This window comes from Acartia tonsa, chromosome 9, assembly GCF_053477335.1.
Source record: "Acartia tonsa isolate MP-2025a chromosome 9, ASM5347733v1, whole genome shotgun sequence".
Classification (NCBI taxonomy): Eukaryota; Metazoa; Arthropoda; class Copepoda; order Calanoida; family Acartiidae; genus Acartia; species Acartia tonsa.
The window spans coordinates 1368538-1391727 of NC_137268.1; the positions used below are offsets into that span (position 1 = coordinate 1368538).

The window sequence follows — 23190 nt, forward strand, 5'->3', positions numbered from 1 at the left end:
TCAATCCTCTGCGGGGGGGGGGGGGGGCTCTAACCCTGCGGGGCCACTATACCCATTATTTTAACTTTATTGCATTATATTAGCATTAAAGTAAAAAAAAATAAAAAAAATATACTCACATAATTATTATTGTTATATTAACGAAACCTTTCTAAAAATCTTTGTTGGTATACCACAACAGGCTAAGGATAAAATTAAGGATTGACAAACAAACAAAACATAAGACTTGCAGAGTAATTATGAAAATTTTTGCTGGTTTCTATAAACATTCAGACTCCACCCCCTTTTTGACTGAACCTTATGTTCCTCCCACCCACACTGAATCTTGTAAACAAGATGGCCTAAATACCAGGGAGGGAGGGGATTTAGAGCTGTTTATTACACTAGTCCTCAAAGTTTTTAAATAACGTTTTCTTTTTTGTTGGCTTAAAAACTTTGGCAATTTTTGTTGTATTTTGATTGGTTCCAAAAGTTTCAAACACTAATAGTTTTCTACAGAAGGGGTAATAGTAGTTATGCATGCCTCATCAGCTCCCACTTTCTTAACTAGCTCAGAAGAGACAGATAGCCCATGAATTCTAATGGTCCAATTGCGATTATACTGCTCATTACTGTTGCAGTATAACTTTAAATCACTGTAACATTTTTTGAGGTTTGACTTATCCAGAGATATTTTTGAATCACTTTTGTTAGCATTGCATAACAGTTCTTTTAGTTTTTCTGGCGTCACTTTATTGTCAATGAGAATTTTAGTTAAATCCCCAATATTACTATCACTTTGTTGTTGTTCAACTTGATTTGTAGTCATTGTTAAAATAGAAAATTGTTGGACACCCTGTCACCAATAATTTCTATTTATAGGTCATACGGGATATGTTTATTACACGTCCGTTCAGTCTGGCGGTCAACTATCATTGGGAATATACATCAATTTAATGACGATTGTCTTATACCTCTTGATCTCTGCCTAAATGCACAGGAACACGAAAAAGAAATAGAAAAATAAAATGCTAGAATGAAATTGTGGAGACTTTCAAGTAAAATAGTGAATAGGAGGAAAAGCTAAAATTTCAATTCCACTTCTTAAAAATGTTTTTTTTTTACTTTTCTTATTTCTATTTTTGGATTTTGAGAGATGTTTCTTCGTTGAGACCGTAATTTCTTTAAATAAACGGGCAAAGAATAACATTTTTAGACATGCACTAAGCATTTATAATTGATAAAAATCATTCTTTGATTTGTAAAAAAAAAACTATCAAATTCCTTTAGTTATCATACATCAGGACGTAAACGCGACCCTAGTTTATAATAGTAGCACTAAACAGCTTTTTTTTTATATATATTAGCGATTTTGAGAAAACATTCTTTGCTTTGCTTTCCAATTATTGAAACTAAAGCAGGCGGGTATTTTTTGAGTTTTAAGACATTCATGTTTTATTTATATTTATGTATAACAAATAGAAAATTCTATAATGGTTTGATTAACAAAAACATGGATGTAAATAAGTATGTAGTGTTGAGTTTTCTGGATTTTTTATTTACATTATATATGCTCATCAAAATCGGCTTTCTGAACCTGTTCCTAAAATAGCAATTCGTACCAAAATTGGATTTTATTTAGCGAGAGAGGGGACAATGGGCTGTTCATTACACTAATCCCCCAAGTTTTATAATAACTTTGTATTATTCGTTTGATTGGTTGGTATATTAAGTTAAGTGGTTAAACGTTTCGACCAATAATTTTACGCTACAGAATGGGTAATATTGAATCATCATTGGGGATGTACATCAATTTATCGGCAATTTACTTATCCCTTAGATCCCTGGATTTAATTGGCAGCAAGCCCTAATAATATATAAACATGCATGCTTTCAATTATGTTTAAAAATTCAGAAGCTCATAAGTTGGAATGTGTTGAAATATCTTGCACCATGATTCATCCGTTAAGGGGGTTGGTGCTTCAAAATAACACAATTTTTCATACATCATTAAAAAGTATTTAAGTTAGGTAAGAAATCTCAGAGAGGAAGGTGATATGGGGCTGTTTATTGCACTAGTCCCCAAAGTTTTATAAAAAAGTTTCTTATTCGTTGGCATAGAAAAACTGGGTACTTATATTGAATATTTAATGGTTGATTCATAAAATTGAGTATTCAAACGTTTCTACCAGTAATTTTAATCTACATAAGGGGTAAATTTGTGTATCATCATTGGGGATAAAAATTATTTTTTATCGGTCATTGTCTTATCCCTTTACACCCAAGAGCAAATATACTCAATCCCTATTTGTCTGTCTTAAGATTTCTATGTTAATGGACAACCAGATTACTTTCGAAAAATATTAATTTACTCGGCTGCTATTTAAGATACAGACACTTTTTTGTAGCACTTTTCTTTGTATATGTGTATGTAATATATAAGTTGGATAAACAGAAAGGGAGATCAGTTGAAATTTGATTGCCTATTTCTTCCCTAATTTCCGAAGTTGTACAGCAGATAACCCAAATATTGCAAAACCTATTTTCAGCTACTCCGGTCAAAGGGAAAATTTTGATTTTTTGGAAGTTTTAAGCTTTTTCAGCTAGTAGTAAATATTAAGATAGGATGAGGAAACTATGCACACAATCAGAAACTCAAATTCAGCTGACCGAAAGGGAATATATTCCTAGGTGAATGTTCACTTCCGCATATGTATCTCAATAATGGATATAGAATAAACGTGGATATTATGACAGGGGAAAAATTGGCGTCAATTTAGGTTGCTATGGGCATCATTCATTGGTCAGTTCGTTCATCCAGTAGGAGGGGAGGGAAAGCGGTACAGTAGATCGATGAGGGAGGGGGTTGGCGTTATTTTTGCCAGCTACAAGTTTCACTTTATTTGAGTACATGCTAAGATCCAAATAATAATAAATCCATTATGACAATTGCAAATCATTACAACAACACAACCTGCGTCTTTTCCAGGAAGGCTAAATGCATTGGATTGAAAAGTATACTCGTACCCAAAGTCCAATAAACAAGTTCTCAGCTCATATATGTACTTAAAAACTTTGGGTACTATTTTCAAATCGGTATACAACATTTTTATCATTCATTGTCCTATCCCTTAAAAAAATCCTTTGAATTGTTTCTTTTTGCAAATATGAAACATAATTACAGATTTGATAATATGAAGAATTCATTGCACACCATTATCTACAACTAAATATTTTAAATATAAATTCAATTTTACTTTACATTTATTTAACCCTACTTATTTATAAATACTTAAAAACAAATGTACAAGAAAATTTGTTATATGAAGTAGTCCCTCTGGTCTAAGCAAACTGGTTTTAATTTTATAATTTTTCATTTTAATATCCGCCTAAGCTTCCAATAAAACGGTGCGATAAATATTTATTATGATTTTAATTTTATTGTTCTTTGAAAATTTCCGAGAGATGATATTTGTTTTTTTTGGTATGGCCTAGAACCGGTTCTTATACAGCGGATAATAATTAGTTTGGACGCCATACTAGAATTCCTCTTTCTCTCCCTGGTGAGAAATAAGATGAATTGGTCTGGGAAAGACTATTAATAAAAACACACAAAAATCCACGAAAATAATTTTGCACCCCCTTTTTAGCCATCTTGGGTAAATCCAATACAAATTAGTTTCTTGGTCAATATCAGCAAGTTATTATTTCATTTTTCAAATAAGGAAAAGTTTAAAAACCTAGGTATGATTAATGGCTTTCTTTTAATTTTCTTAAACAATTACTTTATCAATTAATAAAAACTTTAACAATGCAATGTAAGCTTACTTAACAGATAATCTAATGCATCCTTCTAAATACAAAGTTTAGCCTTATATTGATTTATATTAAAATAGGATTCAGATAACCCTACGAAATGGCTTTCCGATTATCATATGAAAAGAAATTCAATATACAGAGGGATATTTTATATCCAACTGAATTTTAAAGGAAAATGCTCATAAAAACCATATTTTCCTCAGACTTTTTGGATATAATATCTTCAGTGGAAAAGGATATAATAACTGAAAAAAAAACCTTAAACCTTCTCTGGACCTATAAGAAGTTTCAATGTAAAGAGGAACCATATCAGTTCAGCGATTAACTAAATCTTAAGATACAGACACACAAACAGACATCCTGTAGCTATTGAAGAACAACAACCTGTAATAAGTTTAAATTGGGTTTACCTGAGTTGCCTTTTATATATCATTTTATAGTTTGTTTGTTTTTTATTTTAATATCCACGGAAAGCTATGCAATAACTATTATATTACTTACTTATTTGTAGATCTTGATCTAATATCTCTTGAACTTTGAGATCTTTTGATTCTGTTAACATAATTGCCAATATTAAATGAAGGAATATTTTATATTTTGGATTTAAAAATAGTTTTTTTTTTAAACATTAATTTAAAACAATTATCAAATATAGTAGATTTAAAACATTTGTTAGTTATTTAGTGACTATTTTTTGACAATACTTTGTTTTGAAATTAAACTTAAAATGCTTCTTTGTTAGTTAATAAAATTCTTCATGAAATCTATCTTTTATATTTTGTACACTTTCTTAATTTCAAGAGAGGTTTCGTGATTTTTAAAGAAAATTAATATTATTATAGAGAATTTTTTTGACAATTATTCCTGAATGATTTGTTGATTGTGTTAAAGAGCTGGGACATAGTACCCACCCTCTTCAGGGGTGGTGGGGGGCAGGGGCTCCCTTCTGGGCCCCTAGCAACATTACTGTACCCTGAAATAATAATATTATTTAGTTTCAGGGGTGGTGGGGGCAGGGGCTCCCATCTGGGCTCCTAGCAACATAACTGTACCCTAAAATAATAATATTATTTAAATTCAGTAGTGGTGGGGGACAGGGGCTCCCATCTGGGCTTCTAGTAACCTTACTTAACCCTGAAATATAATTTAGAGATTCGAACCTCCTCCCCAACCAATACTTATAATTTTTAAAACAAAAAAAATAAATTTATAGTTCCTATGATGAATCTCATCTGCGGGGTATTATTCTGTTTGGTACTATCCAAATGGGGCTATTTTAACCTATACTTAACCTAACCTATATTATTATTTAACCTAACCTATACCTGAATAAGCATAAAAAAACTAATCTTTAAAAATGTTTGTTTGTGTATCATATTTGCAATAATCTCCTCGTACTCACCTGAGACAATGAACCTATTATCACAACAGGTACAGGTATCCTCCTGGTGACAGCTGCAGTACTTTATAGACTGTACTGACCTACCTAGCTGGTACTCACCTGAGACAATAAACCTATTATCACAAAAGGTACAGGTATCCTCCTGATGGCAGCTGCAGTACTGGACTGACCTACCTAGATGTAACTCACCTAAGACAATGAACCTATTATCACAACAGGTACAGGTATACTCCTGGTGACAGCTGCAGTACTGTACTGACCTACCTAGCTGGTACTCACCTGAGACAATAAACCTATTATCACAAAAGGTACAGGTATCCTCCTGATGGCAGCTGCAGTACTGGACTGACCTACCTAGATGTAACTCACCTAAGACAATGAACCTATTATCACAACAGGTACAGGTATACTCCTGGTGACAGCTGCAGTACTGTACTGACCTACCTAGCTGGTACTCACCTGAGACAATGAACCTATTATCACAACAGGTACAGGTATACTCCTGGTGACAGCTGCAGTACTGTACTGACCTACCTAGCTGGTACTCACCTGAGACAATAAACCTATTATCACAAAAGGTACAGGTATCCTCCTGATGGCAGCTGCAGTACTGGACTGACCTACCTAGATGTAACTCACCTAAGACAATGAACCTATTATCACAACAGGTACAGGTATACTCCTGGTGACAGCTGCAGTACTGTACTGACCTACCTAGCTGGTACTCACCTGAGACAATGAACCTATTATCACAACAGGTACAGGTATCCTCCTGGTGACAGCTGCAGTACTGGACAGACTGGACTGACCTACTCAGCTGGACGGAGCTGCGACTAATGCAGATGTTGTGCGCACTTTGGAATTCTTCTACTCGAGGCCTGAAATAAAAAAAAAACTATTATCTTGTTAAAAATTCCATGCAGATATTGAGGCAAATTTAAATTATATCTTTATGTGTTTTTTTTAAAGTGTTGTTGTTTTAACTTTAGTTTGTCTGACAAATAAACACTTGTTTATTTTTCTTTTATTGTTTGTTAAAGTCTTTATATTAGACAGCCGAACAAGAATGAGTTGAGAAAAAGCTTCGCTTCTAGAAAATGTAGGTTTATAGAAAGTTTTATGATGATTGTATGTATTGTGCATTAATCAAATTCTGATAAATTACTGCTTAATAAACCAGGAATCAAGTGTTTGTTTAAAACAAGGACAATTACGCCCCATTGCATTGGAACAAATCAAATAAAGGCCTTATAAATCTAATATAGCATCTACAAAGAGGAAAGGTACCCTGACATAATGGATTTATTATTACTGGGATCTTACAACAGATTAGCAAGTACACTTATAAAGTAATGCTTGTAGATGGCTGAAATAACGATACCCCATATGCCCCATCCCCTCCCTCCTACTGAATGAACGAACTGACCAATAAGTGATGTCCATGTTAGCAATGTAAACGTAAATGATAAATTGATATACATCCACAATGATTCTGTAGATAACAATTATTGGTTGGAACGTTTGGACACTTAATAAAGTGACCAATCAATTCAATAAAAGTCCCAAAAGTTATGAAGAAAACGAATAAGAAAACGATATTTCAAAACTTTAAGTACTAGTGTAATAAACAGCCCAATGTCCCATCATCCCTGAATTATATGGCTATAATAGTTTTATTGGTGGAAAAGTAAGCAACATAATGCATTTATCAATCCCTTTAACCCTGATTTAAAATGCATCTGAAAAGAAAAATCCGGCATTTTTTTGGAAAATTTGTAAATTGAAAAAAAATATGGTAAATTATTTAAACTTTTCTAATTAATTGATCTCACTTAACTTTACCAGAGAATTATGAAATAGTACATGATATTAAACCTTAAGATTTATAAAGTTTTTATGTTTGTTTTATACAAAATATGATAAGAAATAATTCCCGTATCGATTCAAAACCGTTTAATATCCAGTGGATTATAACTGGTTCTCAGCCACACTGAAAAATTATGTCTAGCATCCTATTACAACCAGTTTTCTACGAATATAAAAATTAACAATCATAAGATTAAAACCAGTTTTTTAGCCCGTGCCTTCGACATGTCGGGGCTAAAAAACTGGTTTTAATCTTATAATTGTACATTTTATATCCGCATTTTATAATACGATGCGAGAAATAACCTATCGAAATATCAGGGCCCTGCAGCCGCGCGTCAGCCGCCTGTAAGCCTGCAAGGGAAATCAACCTTTTAGAATCTAAAAAATTCTTGTGAAAGTTAAAACCTAACCTAACTATGGCAATCCCTATTTTCAAAAATTATTTTCTAAGCTTCTAATAAACGGGATGAAAAGACTAGAAAGCTAAAAACTTTTGTAATGTCAAATAAAAATACTTATCAGCAGATTTTTAAAAATTATAAACATATCATAAATCATTAAGAAAGTAACACAACTATTGAAATGTCATCAATTTCAACTCTCACATCATATCGAAACATGTAAGATTTTGTGTTGTTAAATTTCGTTATAACCACATAACCGATTGAGTTCTCTTTTTTAAGGAACTTCTCATAGTTGTCTGTATGGTTTTGATATATAATCTTTAAATTTGAGTCTTTGGATGGCTTTAGGCTATTTCCCCTATCCTATTTTCATACGAAACTCTAACGTGGTCCTGTAAAAGGTCAACCCGCTTGAGGGATATGTCAATTATATTAATCAGAATCAGAATATAGGACAACGTTCTCCAATTAAGCAAGCACCTTCTATCATAATATCTGAACCAATTTACACACTATTAAATAAAGTATTCAAAGAACTATTTAAAAAAAAACATCTTTAGCTTTAAAAATTTACAAAAATCTTCGAATATATTTCTTATAATATCAATTCCTCCCCCTGAGTATGAAATTGTTGGAAAGCTGAAAACTCAATCATTGGAACAATTGAAATTTTATTTCTTAAAATCAATTTTTTCACTATTGAAAAACATATCATTTTTTACTTTTTAAATTCTATTCTTATATAAAAGTAATAGGGTCTCTGTCTGTCTGTACCAAAGGATCTGGCTAACCGCTTAAACGATACGGTTCTCCTCTACAGCGTAGCTTCTCATAGTTCCTTGGAAGGTTTATGACTATTTTTTGAAAAAGGGTACCACCATACCCCCCCTAAAAAAAAACTAGTGTTAAATTTCCTGGAATCTTAAGTGAAAATAAAATAAAAATTGTGTTTCACAAAATTAGGTACCCTTTATGTAAATTAAATTGGATGAACAGTTTGTGAACCAACCAACCAATCGAGTTTTAACCCTAAGTTTTGAAGCTTACGAATGGGAGAGTAAATTTATAAAACTAGTATAATTTACAATCCAATATCCCCTCCCTCGCGATTGCTCAAATTAAAAATATCTATAAAAAACCAATTATTTCAAGCATATTCTAAAATTTGCATCTTTTAAATATAATATCGTTCATATTGAATATTTGTAATATGCTAATGTTGTCTAGAAAGAATGGGTTGTCTTTAAATTCAACCAAAGATTTTTTAAATTGTAATTTTTAATCTACTAGCGGCTGCGCCCATCCAGGGGGGCTATATTAGAAGGGGCATAAGGGCTGGAAAATAGCTTTGAACCACAACAGGACCTAAATGTAGCTTGCCAAAAATAGAGAACCCAATTGATTAATAGTTTTTGAGATCTTCAGCTTCAGATAAATAAAACATGACTACTATACTTTACACTAGCGGCTGCTCCCCAAGCATCTAAGGGCTTTAAAATCTAAAATGTAAAAAGAATAGCCTAAAACAACCCAAAAGCTTAAATCTGAAACTAAATTAGCTGAAAACCAGCATGGGATCTTTGTGAAGATTACTTAAAAAGAAAAACTTAGTTCAGGTGTTATTTAAATCTTAAGCTTCAGACTTTATATGGAGTGGGGACAAAACACCTAATTTAAAAATACCTAATTTAAAAATGCCTAATTTTATAAATGTCTAATGTGACAAAACACCTAATTTATAAATACCTAATTTAAAAATGTCTAATTTAAAAATACCTAATTTTAAAAATGCCTAATGTGACAAAACACCTAACTTTAAAAATGCCTAATTTTATAAACACCTAACTATAAATACCTAAGTTTAAAAATACCTAATTTTAACATACCTAATCTAAAAAAACCTAATTTTAAGTATATCTTAAAACTGTTGTTAAATATATTAAACCGGCGGCTACGCCCCCTAGAGGCCTCTAGGGGCGATTGCAGTGCAGAGGGGAATTCAATTAAGTCTTTGGGGGGAGGGGGGGGGGGGTTGAGGGTTAATGATCCCCCCCCCCCCTCCAGAATTTCAAAGGTTGAAGGACAAGGAAACAAATGAATTTTATTTTTTATTGGTTTCTTCCCTAACCTAAGTAGCCGTAGCATCCCTTTTTTTTCTTGGGGGGTGATAGTTAATCATCCCCCATTTTTGTTCTAGTTTGATAAAGAAAGATTGAAGAAATATTAAAAAACAGAGGGGGGGGTATTTTTTCAAAGGGTGATCATTGGAAGGTGTTGGTAACCTCCCCAACCTTATATAATTAATTCGTTTTTGGGAGGGTAAAATAGCGCGCGAAGCGTGCCGCAAATTTTTTTTACCCACCCCAAAATTTTTACCCCGGGGGTAAAATTAGCTTAAGGGGGGGGGGGGGGTAATTACCCCCCCTGAAATCTGGGTAAAATTTCTAGGGGGGGAAATTTAAATTTTATTAAATATTTAGTATTAAAAATGTGCGCGAAGCACACAAACAATTTTTTTGTTAGAGATTTTTTATTTTTGGGGGGGGGGGTTATTTACCCCCCAAAATTGATTGTGGGGGGTAAATACCCCTTCCTAAATGGTTGGGGTAAATTTTAAATGGGGGGGGGGTAAAATACTAGGTATTTTAGTGAAAATATTTGATATTTTAGAATTAGGCATTTCTAAAATAGGCGTTTAGATAGTTTAAAATTAGGTATTTTTAAATTAGGCATTTTTAAAATTAGACATTTTTAAAATTAGGTATTTTTAGTTAGGCATTTTTAGTTAGGCGTTTTTAAATTGGGCATTTATAAAATAGGTGTTTTTAAATTAGGTGTTTTTAACGTAGGTGTTTTTAACATTAGGTATTTTTAAACTTAGGTGTTTTGTCCCCACTCCCTTTATATTATAGGATAAGGATAATAAGATTAAAAGCCTCATAATAATTTGAAGAAGCAATTTGCATTATTATCATACTTATGATCCATCCAATAACTAGCAGACCTGTAAAGACTTTGGCTTAAATGACGTGTATTTTGTTAAGCTAAAATGTTCGCACACTCTGGTAGAGGCCTGCAAATAATTGCAAACTCTAGCTGGTTGCTTGGCTGCATTTTAAATAGAAACATGCTGGAAATATGTTGTCTGTGTAATTGGGGATCAAAATCTTGAAAATGGTTTGACTCTTTAAAATTATTTTCATATTTTTATTTTTGGCTTTTATTTCAAGAAAATTTAAATCCGTAGGGAAAGCTAATTCCCTTAAGAATTCTGGTTTCAAAAGTCTTTATCTACTTATTTATTGGTTATGTTTTATAATGGATATAGGATATACGTAGATATTTTGACACAGGAAGATGTGCGACTCATTTATTATCAAATTTCTTCATCCATTAGGAAGATAGGGGAAAGGGTAAATGGGGAATCGTTATTTTAGCCAACTGCGATTATCACTATATCAGAGTACAGACAATCTGACGCAACATCCAAGTAATTATATATCGAATTTCATATTTTACAATTCATTTTTATCAAATACCTTTCCCTATCTTTAGCTGTCATCACTTTACATGTTTTACCTACCATGCAAAAATTATTATGGTGCTACAAAAAAGGTCCAAAAAAGTTCCCAAAAAGTTTCTATATTTTCTCAATTTAGTTCACTAGTATTTATCATTGAATTTATTTTACTTAAGATCCCTAAACTGGCTAAATCAACAAGAATTACATTTTCAAAATAACCTTTGTCATATACTTACTTATAAGTAGCCTAAAACTTGCCATGAACTACCTACATATTACTAAACCACCGTAAAATTGTAGAACGACCTTAATGAAGATGCTTTGTCCCTAGTATCTAAGGGATGGCAAAGGAGGCCAGGAAAATTTGAACCAACAGATATCGAGATTTTCAACTTTAGACAAAAAAAACCTTACTACGACACTAGATTCAGACCAGAGCCAACATCAACATATTGGCCTAACCTCTGCAACTTTCAAGCAAAGATATAGTAGGCACAAAACCTCTTTCGCACGAGACACAGCTTGCACAAAGCTATCTGATTTCATCAAAACACAAAGACAGAAAAACACAAACTATAAAATTGAATGGTCAATTGAAAAACTAGCAAACCTTTACAATCAAAATTCCAAAAAATGCAATCTTTCTCATGACATTTAGTCTTTAAAAAGGATTCAAAATGCATGGACATATATCTTTTTAACTCTTATTTTATACATCTTAATTGGAGCTGATGATCTATTTTTATAGAGAAACATATGTATTCCACCAATAAATAGTTAAAAAATTAAAGGTGTTTATACATATAATAATACTTTATAATATAGGAAAATTTAATTTGTAGTACCTCTAGCTAAAAAGTTAAAATTTTCTGCATTATCTGTAGGCTATTAATCAAGTATAATTGTTCTACTAAAAAATCAGTAGTATCTCTTCAGTTTCAAATGAAGCACCAAAAAAAAAACCCAACCCCCAAATTTTTTGAAGGGGTGTTAAAGAAGAGCATTTCAATATTTATTTAGTACTTTTTTTAAAAAAATTACTTATATTTCACCTATATAATTTGAATTTTCTACCATGTAGTTCTCAATCAGAGGCGTCCAGAAGGAGGGTGTAGGAAGGTTATCCACGGACCACTCCCCTGGCAAAATTAAGGGGTGGATGGATACACCCCCCTAGGTTTTCAATCCCCTAACCCCCATCGACAAGTGTCATTGTTAAAAGTATATTTTCTTAATATGTTAATACTTAACTAACATAATTTACAACTTTAATTTTTACTTAAATATGTATTAGGTTAGGTTATAATTGGTTCATTAGACCTAGCAGGAATAAAATTTCCCGCAGGAGCTATGACCAATTTTTAGAGGAAAGTAAAACCCAGGGTGGAATTTGTCAAATAATTGGGATTCTACCTAAATATGCATTTTTTACATTTTTAATATATAGCTTCATTTCTTAATAAAAACTGGTATATGGTAATACTACTTTTGATTGAAGTCGGTAAAGCTACTCTTTCAATTGCATGTTTGTGCGTATGAGAGAACTTAATGGATGTAGAATATACGTGGATATTATAGCACAAAAATCTTTTATTGGTCAGTTCGTTTATCCAGTAGGAGGGTAGGGGATTGGGGGGTATTTAACCCGCTGCGAGTTTCACTTTATTAGAGAAAATCATATAGAAATCTGGTGTAAGATCCAAGTAATAATATATCCATTGAAAACTTTTAGATTCTTTTTATCCTTGCAAATAATTACCTATACAAAGATGTGTTTAATTACATATACAAAAATATCTCACCTAGTATTTGAGGTATCTTGTCGTTTGTTGGCTCTCCAAACTTCTTTTGTTGAGTAGCTGCGCTTCAATAGGGGTAGATGGCGTGGTGGCTTTACCCTGAAATAATAGAAGTTTCAAATATTGATAAATAATTCCGTTCGTGGCAACGCCTCTTACGTCGTTTTTATGCATTAGTTTTACATGCTATTTTAGGTTAAGTTAGGTGATTGTCCCGCAGGGTTAGAGCCCCCCCGGGCCCTCCCCCCCCCCTCAAAGGGGCAAGAAAAAGGGGGAAAAGCTAATTTTACAATAGTTCTTAACAGGTTTTTGTCTATTTTCTAAGCCGGGGGGAAGGCAACCTCTATAGATATATATCCAGACCGCCCAAGGAATTAAATAACTCACCAACCATTAGAGGCTTGGTACGCAGTCACTAGAGACAAAAGTCATAATATTAATCATATTTATTTATAATCATAATATAGTGGTATACAGAAAGACCATTATCATGTGGTAACCGTGCTACCAAAAAATACTTAATATGCTCAGTAAATTTTGCTGGAACTATTCTATTGTGCAACAGATTATATGATTCCATATCATGGATGTAAAACTAGGAAAATTAGCCAAAAAATTCACAGTATATTTCACTTGAAGAAAACTGTTTTGCCTATAAAAAAATGAATATTTCTTATCATTTCATATGTAATATAGCAGTAGTACCTGTGTTTGTTTGTTTATTATTTTATGTCAGATTAGGTTAGATTACAGTAAATACCCTTTTTTCATAATGGAAAGGGTGGGGGGCTTTCTATGCTCTACAGGCATCTAGAGGGAAAGCACCCATTAATAAAAATACTACATGTTCAGTTTTTTCCCCCATTTTCCATTCCCTTTATCTTTGTAGAATATTCATTTCAAATATCAGATTATGCAATTTACATTTTTTTACATTTTAATTACAATTTTTTTTCATTTTTCACACCCAGTTTATTTTTAGTTGCGAAGCTACTCTATAATTCACTATGTCCGTCCGTCCGTCAGTCAGTCAGTCAGTCCGTCCGTAACGCTATGGGGGAAACGTGATTTTCTCGGCTCCTATTCAAGATAGACAGCTGAAATTTTTAGTGAAGATTCATATGACATATGCCCATCTAATCTATACATTGTTTTGTCCGTCTGTCTGTTAATTGGGGTGCTAGATCGATTCCTAGATTTTTACGTTTTTGTAATTTTCTCAATTCCTGTTCAAGATAAATGGCTGGAATTTTCAGGGATTGAATAAATTTAGATTTTACATATTTCGATTAAGTTTTATTTAGATGCCTTTATTGGTTGGGGTGCTAGATCGATTCCTAGATTTTAAAGTTTTCGTGCTTTTTTCAATCCCTATACAAGATAGACAGTTGAAATTTTCAGGGATTGAACAAGTTTACTTTATACATAATTCCACCTATTTTTATTAAGATACCTTTATTGGTTAGGGTGCTAGATCGATTCCTAGTTTTTCAAGTTTTTGTGATTTTCTCAACTCCTGTTCAAGATAAACGGTTGGATTTTTTAGTGATTAATTAAGTCAACATTCTTCATATTTTGACCAAGTTTTTTAAAGACTTACTTTTTTTTGGGGTGCTAAATCGAATTTTAGATTTTAACGTTTTTTCTTATTAGCTTAATGCTTCAAAAAAACATTATACAATATACATTTTAAAAGATTTCGTAATTTTTGTTATTGAAGTTTTTTATTACATACTCTATAGATCATTTCCAGTTGTCTATTTATAGTTTTTGAGCTTCGCTACTTATGGATGTTGTCATCCTTGTTTTTATATTGAACCATTTTAAGTAAAACATATTTTCCAACGCTCCGAAAACGCTTAATATCCGCTAGATTAAAACTAATTCTCATACATACTGATAAATCATGCATAGCATCGTTTTGCAGACAATTTTCCACGAATAATAAAATGGAAATAAATCAACACCATTAAAACTAGTTTTAATCTTTAATTTTTCATTTTGATATCCGCGGAAAAGCTGTATATTTTAACTATTCTACAAGATTTGGTTGTCTGTTTTTTTTAGAAATTCAGTAAGAAATAGCAAATAAGTCCTCTTTGAAGAACAATATCTTAAACAATAACATAGAATATGGATTTTTAGTTTACCCTGTAATATTAACACTCACTCATAACTATGATATAAATATATTAATCAGCTTCATGGATAGATTTTTTTTGTAAAGAAGCTATCGACTTTTGCTTATTTCTAAGATGTAGCTCTTCACTGCTATTTTCTTCTAATTTTCTAATAATTCTTACTTGTTTAACAGGCATTTATATCTAAAAGATAAAATAAGAAGTCAGGCCAATCTTAACTTTAATTTTCAGCAGCATTTTCCTATCATATATCCCTGGCATATTATGACCCCTAACCTGTAGTAGAACCCCTTTTATCATGTTAATATCAGTCAATGTAGTCTTTTATCAACCAGGATAAATGAATTTTTAGATAAAGTTATCTTTAAAAACAGCTAAAAAATATTTTATAAATAGTAGCAAAGGCAACTAAAGGAATATTCCAACAACTTATGAATATTAAATCAAAAGGGATCTCTGAAACCGTTATGACAAACGAATATTAACACCTGTAGAGTGTCAGAACTGAAAAACTAGTTAATTACTTTTTTATCATCCTATGTAAACCTCATGTTAAGAAATGCCTGAACTATTTCATGCACTGCTTAGTCTTCTATACAAAGGTCGTGCAATTAAAGGGTTGGCTAAATGTTTTTTTATATTTTTTAAGATAATGCTTTAAAGGTGACAAATCTATTGCAAAATTTTTTTTTAAAAACTGTTTCTTTTATATTTCATAAATATATATTCAATATTTTCATTATGTTAATTTGTAATATTGTATAAACCCATTAAAAATAGTTCTATAATATAATAATGGCAGAAACTTGGCTAGTGTGTGTAGTGTTCATGTAAACTAAATCAACAATTTAGCATAATAGAAAATAATCTATCTATCCCATTTTAATTCAACAGATAATGTATATTGGCTTCCCTGAATAGAACAAACCTAGTCTTCCTGGTTTTGAAGTATCTTTAGCTTCAAGAAGCCAAAACAGCACACAGCAAGAAAATGTATTTAAAAAAAATTATAGTAGGGAAGGTACAGCTACGATTTAAGTAAGAGTTATGAAAATACAATACCTTCCTAGAACACCCCTGCTAGTTAGTTTTTTGTAGTGCTAAGGTAAAGGTGTACCTGGTCTATGCTAGCTGTGGGCAGCCGTGTTAAATGGCTTTTCTTAGCAAGACGCAATTGCAGCTTGAAGTCAAACTTTTGAAAAAATCTATAAACCAATCGGCAATAATAAGCGGCTAAACCGCATAATTTAAACTGTGCAGGTAAATGCCAGCTGATATTGTCCAAAAACAGCTTACAATTCAACTTCAGCTAAAACCAGTGATAATTACTACAGGCTTTACTAGAATATCAACAATAACATTAATACGAACATCAATAGTAAATTATATAGTAGCTACTCCTCTAAATATACTAACTGTTGACACTATGCCTTCAAACAAAATAAGGCAAAGATCATTAGAAATGATAAAAACAATTTAATAGAAACATAGATAAGTATAAATAGTTTGATGTATGTGTTTAAGTGTTATATAAGATATCTAAAACAGCATAAACTAGCAATAATACAAAGTAGAACGATGACTGTTTAACAGTTCAAATAAACCAGAAGATCTAAGCAACCACTGGACCGATTGGGTTCTGCTCTTCTAGTGAATCTTCTTACTGCTATCAGATTCAGCAGCTTTAATTAAACAATTTTCATTTATCATCGAAATTAAACTTGGCATGTTTTAGGCCATTTTTAACAATTATTATTCCAATTCCTGTATATCAGAGACAAAACCATTTGTTTTATCATTAGGAGATTCATATTTTGATACAAATATACTCAGGGATCTTAAGGGATAAGACAATGTACAATAAATTGATATAAAACCACAATTATGAAAAACAAAATTAACCCCTCTTTAGAGTAAAATTATTGGTTGAAAAGTTTAGTCTGGAACCAACCAATCATAATTCATTAAAAAGTACTCAATTAAAATAACTATTAATAAAACTTTGAGTACCAGTGTAATTTACGGTTTAATTTTTAACTCCCTATATAATCAAGGAAAAAGAAACCTTCCTTGTAAAGCAAGTACAGTGATAAAATTGAAAATTATAGATATCATATTTTTTTCTCAACCTATAACTTATAAGTATGAAAAAGTAAACTTTTTTGTCTGAAGCTTAATATTTACAATAACAAACAATTGAACCGATTGGATTCTATTTCATTTGAAAATTTAAGGCATGGAATGTATAATTAGATTTAGTTTTAAATTTAGCCGCAGAATTAGATGCTAGGACCGCAACCACTTGTAATTTTATAAACAGTTTTTTAGATTATCAATAAACAATTTAATTTAATACCTATTTAAAGTTGCAACTGTTTTTAACGATACTATGAACAAAAATATACTTGTTTTCTTATACTTAAGGCGATAGATGAAAGATCTACTATAAAAAGGCCAATATTATAGTAGTGCAAACTACCATTAAAAATCCAGGGATCTAAAAGGATAAGACAATGACCAATAAATTGATGCACCCCTTCTGTAGATTACAATTATTGGTTGAGACGTTTGAACACTCAACTTAATAAAACAACCAATAATAATTCAATAAAGTCCTCCAAAGTTATTAAGCCAACGAATAAGAAAACTAGTCCAATGTCCCCTCTACCTCCCTTCTAAAAATCTCAAGATTCTATAAAGCTTTTCTGAAAATATAGAATTAACTTAGAAGTTCTTTAGATATTAGTGAACAAGGCCAATAGAATGTAGAAATAGTTATTTACAGCATCGTATTATAGACAGCTTTCCGTGGATATTATTTTTAAAAACAGTCTGTAATACATGAACTTTCAGTATGGCTGAGAACCGGTTCTAATCCAGAGTATATTAATCCGTTTCGAAGCTGGTAAATACCATTAAAACTTAAAACGCATTCAATTTTATCTAAGGTATTTTGTACCAGGACTAAAAAAGCGACTTGGCAGTAACTTCTATACCATACTATGTATGAGTTTCCATGGATTCAGTGATACGTAAACAGGATATAAATTTATAACTAAATGTTGTATTATGAAGAGTATTGCAACGGCAAGATGCTGGGTTGGTATCATAATAGAGACGTTAAAACAGTAGGGGCATGTAGGTAATACTTGGGCTCATAAACAGGCACAAATAAGTTAGGACTTAATAAGAAGGTTAGGATCTAGTGCAGTTCACAGTAAAATACATGAAATACATAATCTGTACGTTCCACCGTTTGGCCGTTTAAAGTTCATAGATTTTGGGAGATACTCGTTACAAAGAACATTTTACTATGAACTGCACTAGATCTAAAGGTTAATTGTCCAATTATTTAGTATAAATCAGCTTTAAATTCTAAACCAGGCATTACTATTTTATTAACGTCTAAATACCAATTCCCTTATCCCTACAGTAAGCGTAAAAATTCAGTTTTCAACACATAAAAACATCAAAATAAATATATATTATATATCCATAACTAGCGGAGCTACAACAACCAGAAAATAATAAAACAAAGAAATATATAAGTCTCTACTCTAAAATTCCTTACCGCCTGGACATATGATCCTAGCCGTTTTCAAGATCTTAATGGAAACACCAACTAATATAAAGGATATTAATTATTCTATTCAATGATTGACATAAGAATCACCATTATAATTCATCACATAGTGTGATTTTTGTACTTCTAGTTCTTTTCATTATTCCTAGAGTTAGAGAAAGGTATAATGAAAAATAAATACGATAAAGCAAATAAATTATACTAAATACTAGGGTTGGGCCGGATATCCGGCCATTTTCAATATCCGGCCGGATACCGGATATTGAAACTATCCGGCCGGATATCCGGCAATATAATATTTTATATTTTACAACAAATATTTCTGCTTTTTTTCTTATACATGGCTGTAATTTTCTTATTATTGAAGCTATAAGAACATTTTTTTTTAATATGTTTATCTTTATGTAAATTTTATATTAGAAATCTCAAAACATAAATTTTGGCGGGGGCAGCAGTTCTTGGCAGCTGCCAGCCTCAAAATGGCGGTCGGCAGGTAAACAGCAACGGATTTTATGAAATTGTAATATGCCATGAAGACATATAAAAAGCCTAAATTTAACATTTGAAGTGTCTAAGTCAAAAATTGCTGTCACAGGAACCGTTTAAAGATTTCTGGAGACCTGTAGGTTCAGGACTTGCAGGACTATACCTGGAACCTGAAATCGACTTGAACACCTATATTTCTTATGAGGATGTATGACTTTAGAATATTTAAGTATTTGATAACATGAAATACTTTGTTTAAGTAAAAAAAATGTTTTTACTTTTTACCTGAATGACCTTGCCAGGTTTGCTGGCATCCTGTGCCCGTTAGGAAGGAGGTATTCAAAAAATTCAAACTCTCAGTTATGTGTCATACCCATATTTCGAAAGTCATTTAGTTATAGCCCTCTACCTTTTATACAGAGAAAATGCACAGGGGGGGGGGGGGCATACGTTCAATGACACCTCCCCGCCCATCCTCCAACAGGGGTTAATATTACAGATTGAGGGTAGTAATAGTTTATTAGATTAATTGCTTAGAAGAAAGATCATTTAATAGTTACATAAATTTTAAGTTTTAACCTGAATCCTTATAATAAAGCAACAGGATGTCTATAAGTTTGTCTGTCTGTCTGTACTGAAGGATCTCGCTAACCGCTGAACCGATCGGGATCTCCTTTACAGGGTAACTTCTCATAGGCCCTGGGAAGGTTTATAACTATTTTGGGTGAGGGTACCACCACTCTCCCAAGAGAAATTGTCCCTAGAAAAAAATACCCCCCCCCCAAAAAAAAATATTTTTATTTAATTTTTCAACTAAATATAAAAATAAGTCAGCCCCCCCCAAAATTCAACTCCCCTCCGCCCTCAAGTGCCCCTAGAGGCCTCTAAGGGCGTAGCCGCCAGTTTTATATAATAAGACGCCAGTAATTTGGCCGGATACCGGATATCCGGCATTTGAAATCGGCCGGATATCCGGTATCCGGTATCCGGCCAAAAACTATCCGGCCCAACCCTACAATACTTATAAATTGATGTACTATCATTTTACAAATATTCTTTATATATTTACCATCTACTAAAGGCAGAAATTCACACATAGGAATTATGAAAATATTAAGGGGGGGGGGGGGTTAATGCAACCATCTCGTAATCTATGTATAAATGGCACTTAGAATTCGAATTTCGATCTGAAATTTTGCATGAGGAACCCTTGGTAGGTCTATTTTCCCTAAATCGATTAAAAGTTGGAAAAGTACCAGCTATCGGCTGCCGGCCAAGATGTTTAGCTGTTTTGGGGCTTTTCTTAGAGCAAAATTATCGATAAAAACACCAATAAACTTTTTAAAAATTTCTAGTACCAGCTGTTTAACAGCTAGAATCGACTAAAAAAGGCTGGTAGAAGCTATAAAATGCCAAGAGTATCATTTTTAGACCGAATGATGTAAAACTATCATTCAAAAAGTTGATTCCTCCGTAATTAATGATGGATTTGCCCTGAAAATAGCCAAAAACCGGCTTAACGGCTGAGCCGCCAGCCGTTACTTTTTCTAACTTTTTATTCGATTTAGGGAAAATAGACCTACCAAGGGTTCCTCATGCAAAATTTCAGACCGAAATTCGAATTCTAAGTGCCATTTATACATTGATTACGAGATGGTTGCATTAAACCCCCCCCCCCCTTTATATTAAAGCTAATATCTTAAACTAGTAGCAAGGTTTTTTTTCTGAAGCTTAAGATTTCAAGTACAACTGAACTGATGCACTTCTCCTATTTAGGGAAGCTTCACAAAAGTCCCGGAATGTTTTTAGGCTATTTTATTTGAAGTATTCAATCCATGGGATTGTTTCAGGCTATTGTATTGATGCAGTCGCTACGATATTTCATAGCACTACTCTTTAGGATTTAAGAAAACTTGTCTCTATTCTACCTTTAATTAAGAAAAAGTTGTACAAAAACACATTCTTTACCTAGCTAGTTTTCTTATAGACCCTAGACAAGGATCAAAAGTGATTGTACAATGAACGATATTACTATTTACCCCATCCCTCCGATTATGATAAAAATATTACCCTATACAAGAACTGAAAGTGCTGAATAATTTTGACACTATTTTTTTGTTCTTTTTTAGCCCCAAGGAAAATTGTCTGTAATATGATGCAATACATGATTTTTTAGTATGGCTGAAAACCATTTCCAATCCAGCGGATATGAATCGGTTTCGAAACCATACTGGAAAAGCCTCATATAAAAACAAGTTAAGAAGTGTGAACGTTTTTTGTTGATGTTTTTTGTGGATTAATACATAAAACATCAGAAACTTATTGAGAATTTGTATTGGGTATAGATAGATTAGCTGCTGCGCCATTAGCTCTATATTAAAGGGGGTATAGAATATAACGTTTTCTAATTCGTTGGCTTAACAACTTTGGGGACTTTTATTGAATTTAGGATGGTTGGTTCATTTAGTTGAGTGTTCTAACTTTTCAACCACTAATTGTAATCTATAAACGGGGTAATTTTGTGCATCATCATTGGGGGTGTACTGTACATCAATTCATCGGCCATTGTCTTATCCCTTAAGATCCCTGGATATCCTTATAATAAAGTAACAGGATGTTTGTGTGTTTGTCTGTGTGTTTGTATGTTTGTACCGTAGGATCTCGCTAACCACTGAACTGATCGGGTTCTCCTTAACAGGGTAGCTTCTCATAGGTCCCAGGAAGGTTTATAACTATTTAATTTTAACTATAACTATAACTAAATAATTTTAAAATTATTTAAAACTATATTTAAAAATGAGGGGGGGGGGGCGCCCCCCCCCCCCCCCAATTTTTTTGTTACTTTTTCTTTTAAAATCTAAAATAAGAAATTGAATTATTTAACTCGACTCTCTCCTCAAGTGCCCCTAGAGGCCTCTAGGGGCGTAGCCGCTGATAACGTATAAATTGTTTAGCTTTGCTGCTAAACAGAAATATAATAATTTACAAAACCTACAGACAAAGCTAATTATATAGGAGCTTCGCTAGAGAGAAAGTTTTGAATAGGAAATTCATTTTGTTTATTGTGAAAAATATAAAAATTTTGGGCAATGAATTAATAATCATTCATTTAACTTTGCCTCTAGTTATTCAGTTTAGTCCCTTTTATGGGGATTTCAGTAGCTATACCTAACAAGGCAAATAATATACAAAAGTAGCGCAAAAATGTTTAGATTACATATTTAGTAACTGAGAGAAGTTGAGTATTATCATAGGAAAAGACTGCGTCCTTACATAAAAGTAACAGAATGTCTATATATGAATGTGTGTGTATGTGTGTCTGTGTGTACCAAAGGATATCGCTAACCGCTGAACCGATTTGCTTCCCCGTTACAATGTAGCTTCTCATAGGTCCTTGGAAGGTTTATAACTATTTTGGGGGGAGGGTAAACCTAGAAAAAAATTACCACCCCCAAAAAATATTTCTAGGTTGGGGGCGCAACTGTTACTATGCATATGTTTCGCTAAAATAATTAAATTTATTTTAGTTATCAAGTTATGTTATTGTTTTTTTAATCTTTAAGAAACATAAGTCTTCAATATCACCTTAAAATTCTTTTAGTTGAAATAAATTCTATCTACTTTGAAGTTTTCTTAAACATTACTTGATCACAAAAATATTCCTGCCAATCTTAAATTTTTTGTGTATATTGTGTAAAATATCTACAAAAAAGTGACATAAAAGGGGTGTGTCTCAGCCAACTCCCCCCCCCCCCCTCCGCCCACAACTTTGCACTATCTTACCCCCAGATTTCCTAAAAACTCTGATCTCCAAAAAGTGTTATTTTTAACAAGAATTATTAATTCCTTGAATAGCGAAATTACTTTAACGCTGTGTAGACTAGCAGAGGAAAAGCATCATACAAAGAAAACGAAGTAGCGGGTTTCGTCGTATTTTCACAGTAGCTTTTGACAGGTTAGGTTAGGTAAATGTTAATGATTTCCCCGCAGGGGTAGAGCCACCCGCAGGGGCTAGAAATAGGAAGAAAGCTACTGTGAAAATACGACAAAACCCGCTACTTCGTTTTCTTTGCATGATCCGAATAAAAATATGTTCTATCTATTTCAATTTTATTAATTTTCATTTCAGTATTCCACAATTTTCAGGGAGGGAGGGGACATTGGGCTGTTTATTAAACTAGTCCC

General features: G+C 32.5%; 1 protein-coding gene across 1 annotated transcript in view; it reads right to left on the bottom strand.

The window, feature by feature from the left end:
* LOC145328395 (uncharacterized) overlaps positions 1 to 13605 on the bottom strand; it is a 310864-nt gene extending 297259 nt beyond the window's left edge. Inside the window, exons 1-5 of the mRNA XM_080172033.1 lie at positions 13556 to 13605; positions 12799 to 12894; positions 5930 to 6078; positions 4663 to 4771; positions 4300 to 4350 (exon numbers count right to left, since the gene is read on the bottom strand). Of these exons, the coding sequence (XP_080028159.1) occupies positions 4300 to 4350; positions 4663 to 4771; positions 5930 to 6078; positions 12799 to 12894; positions 13556 to 13605 (455 nt within the window). The remainder of the gene's footprint in view (positions 1 to 4299; positions 4351 to 4662; positions 4772 to 5929; positions 6079 to 12798; positions 12895 to 13555) is intronic.
* Positions 13606 to 23190: the final 9585 nt, after the last annotated feature.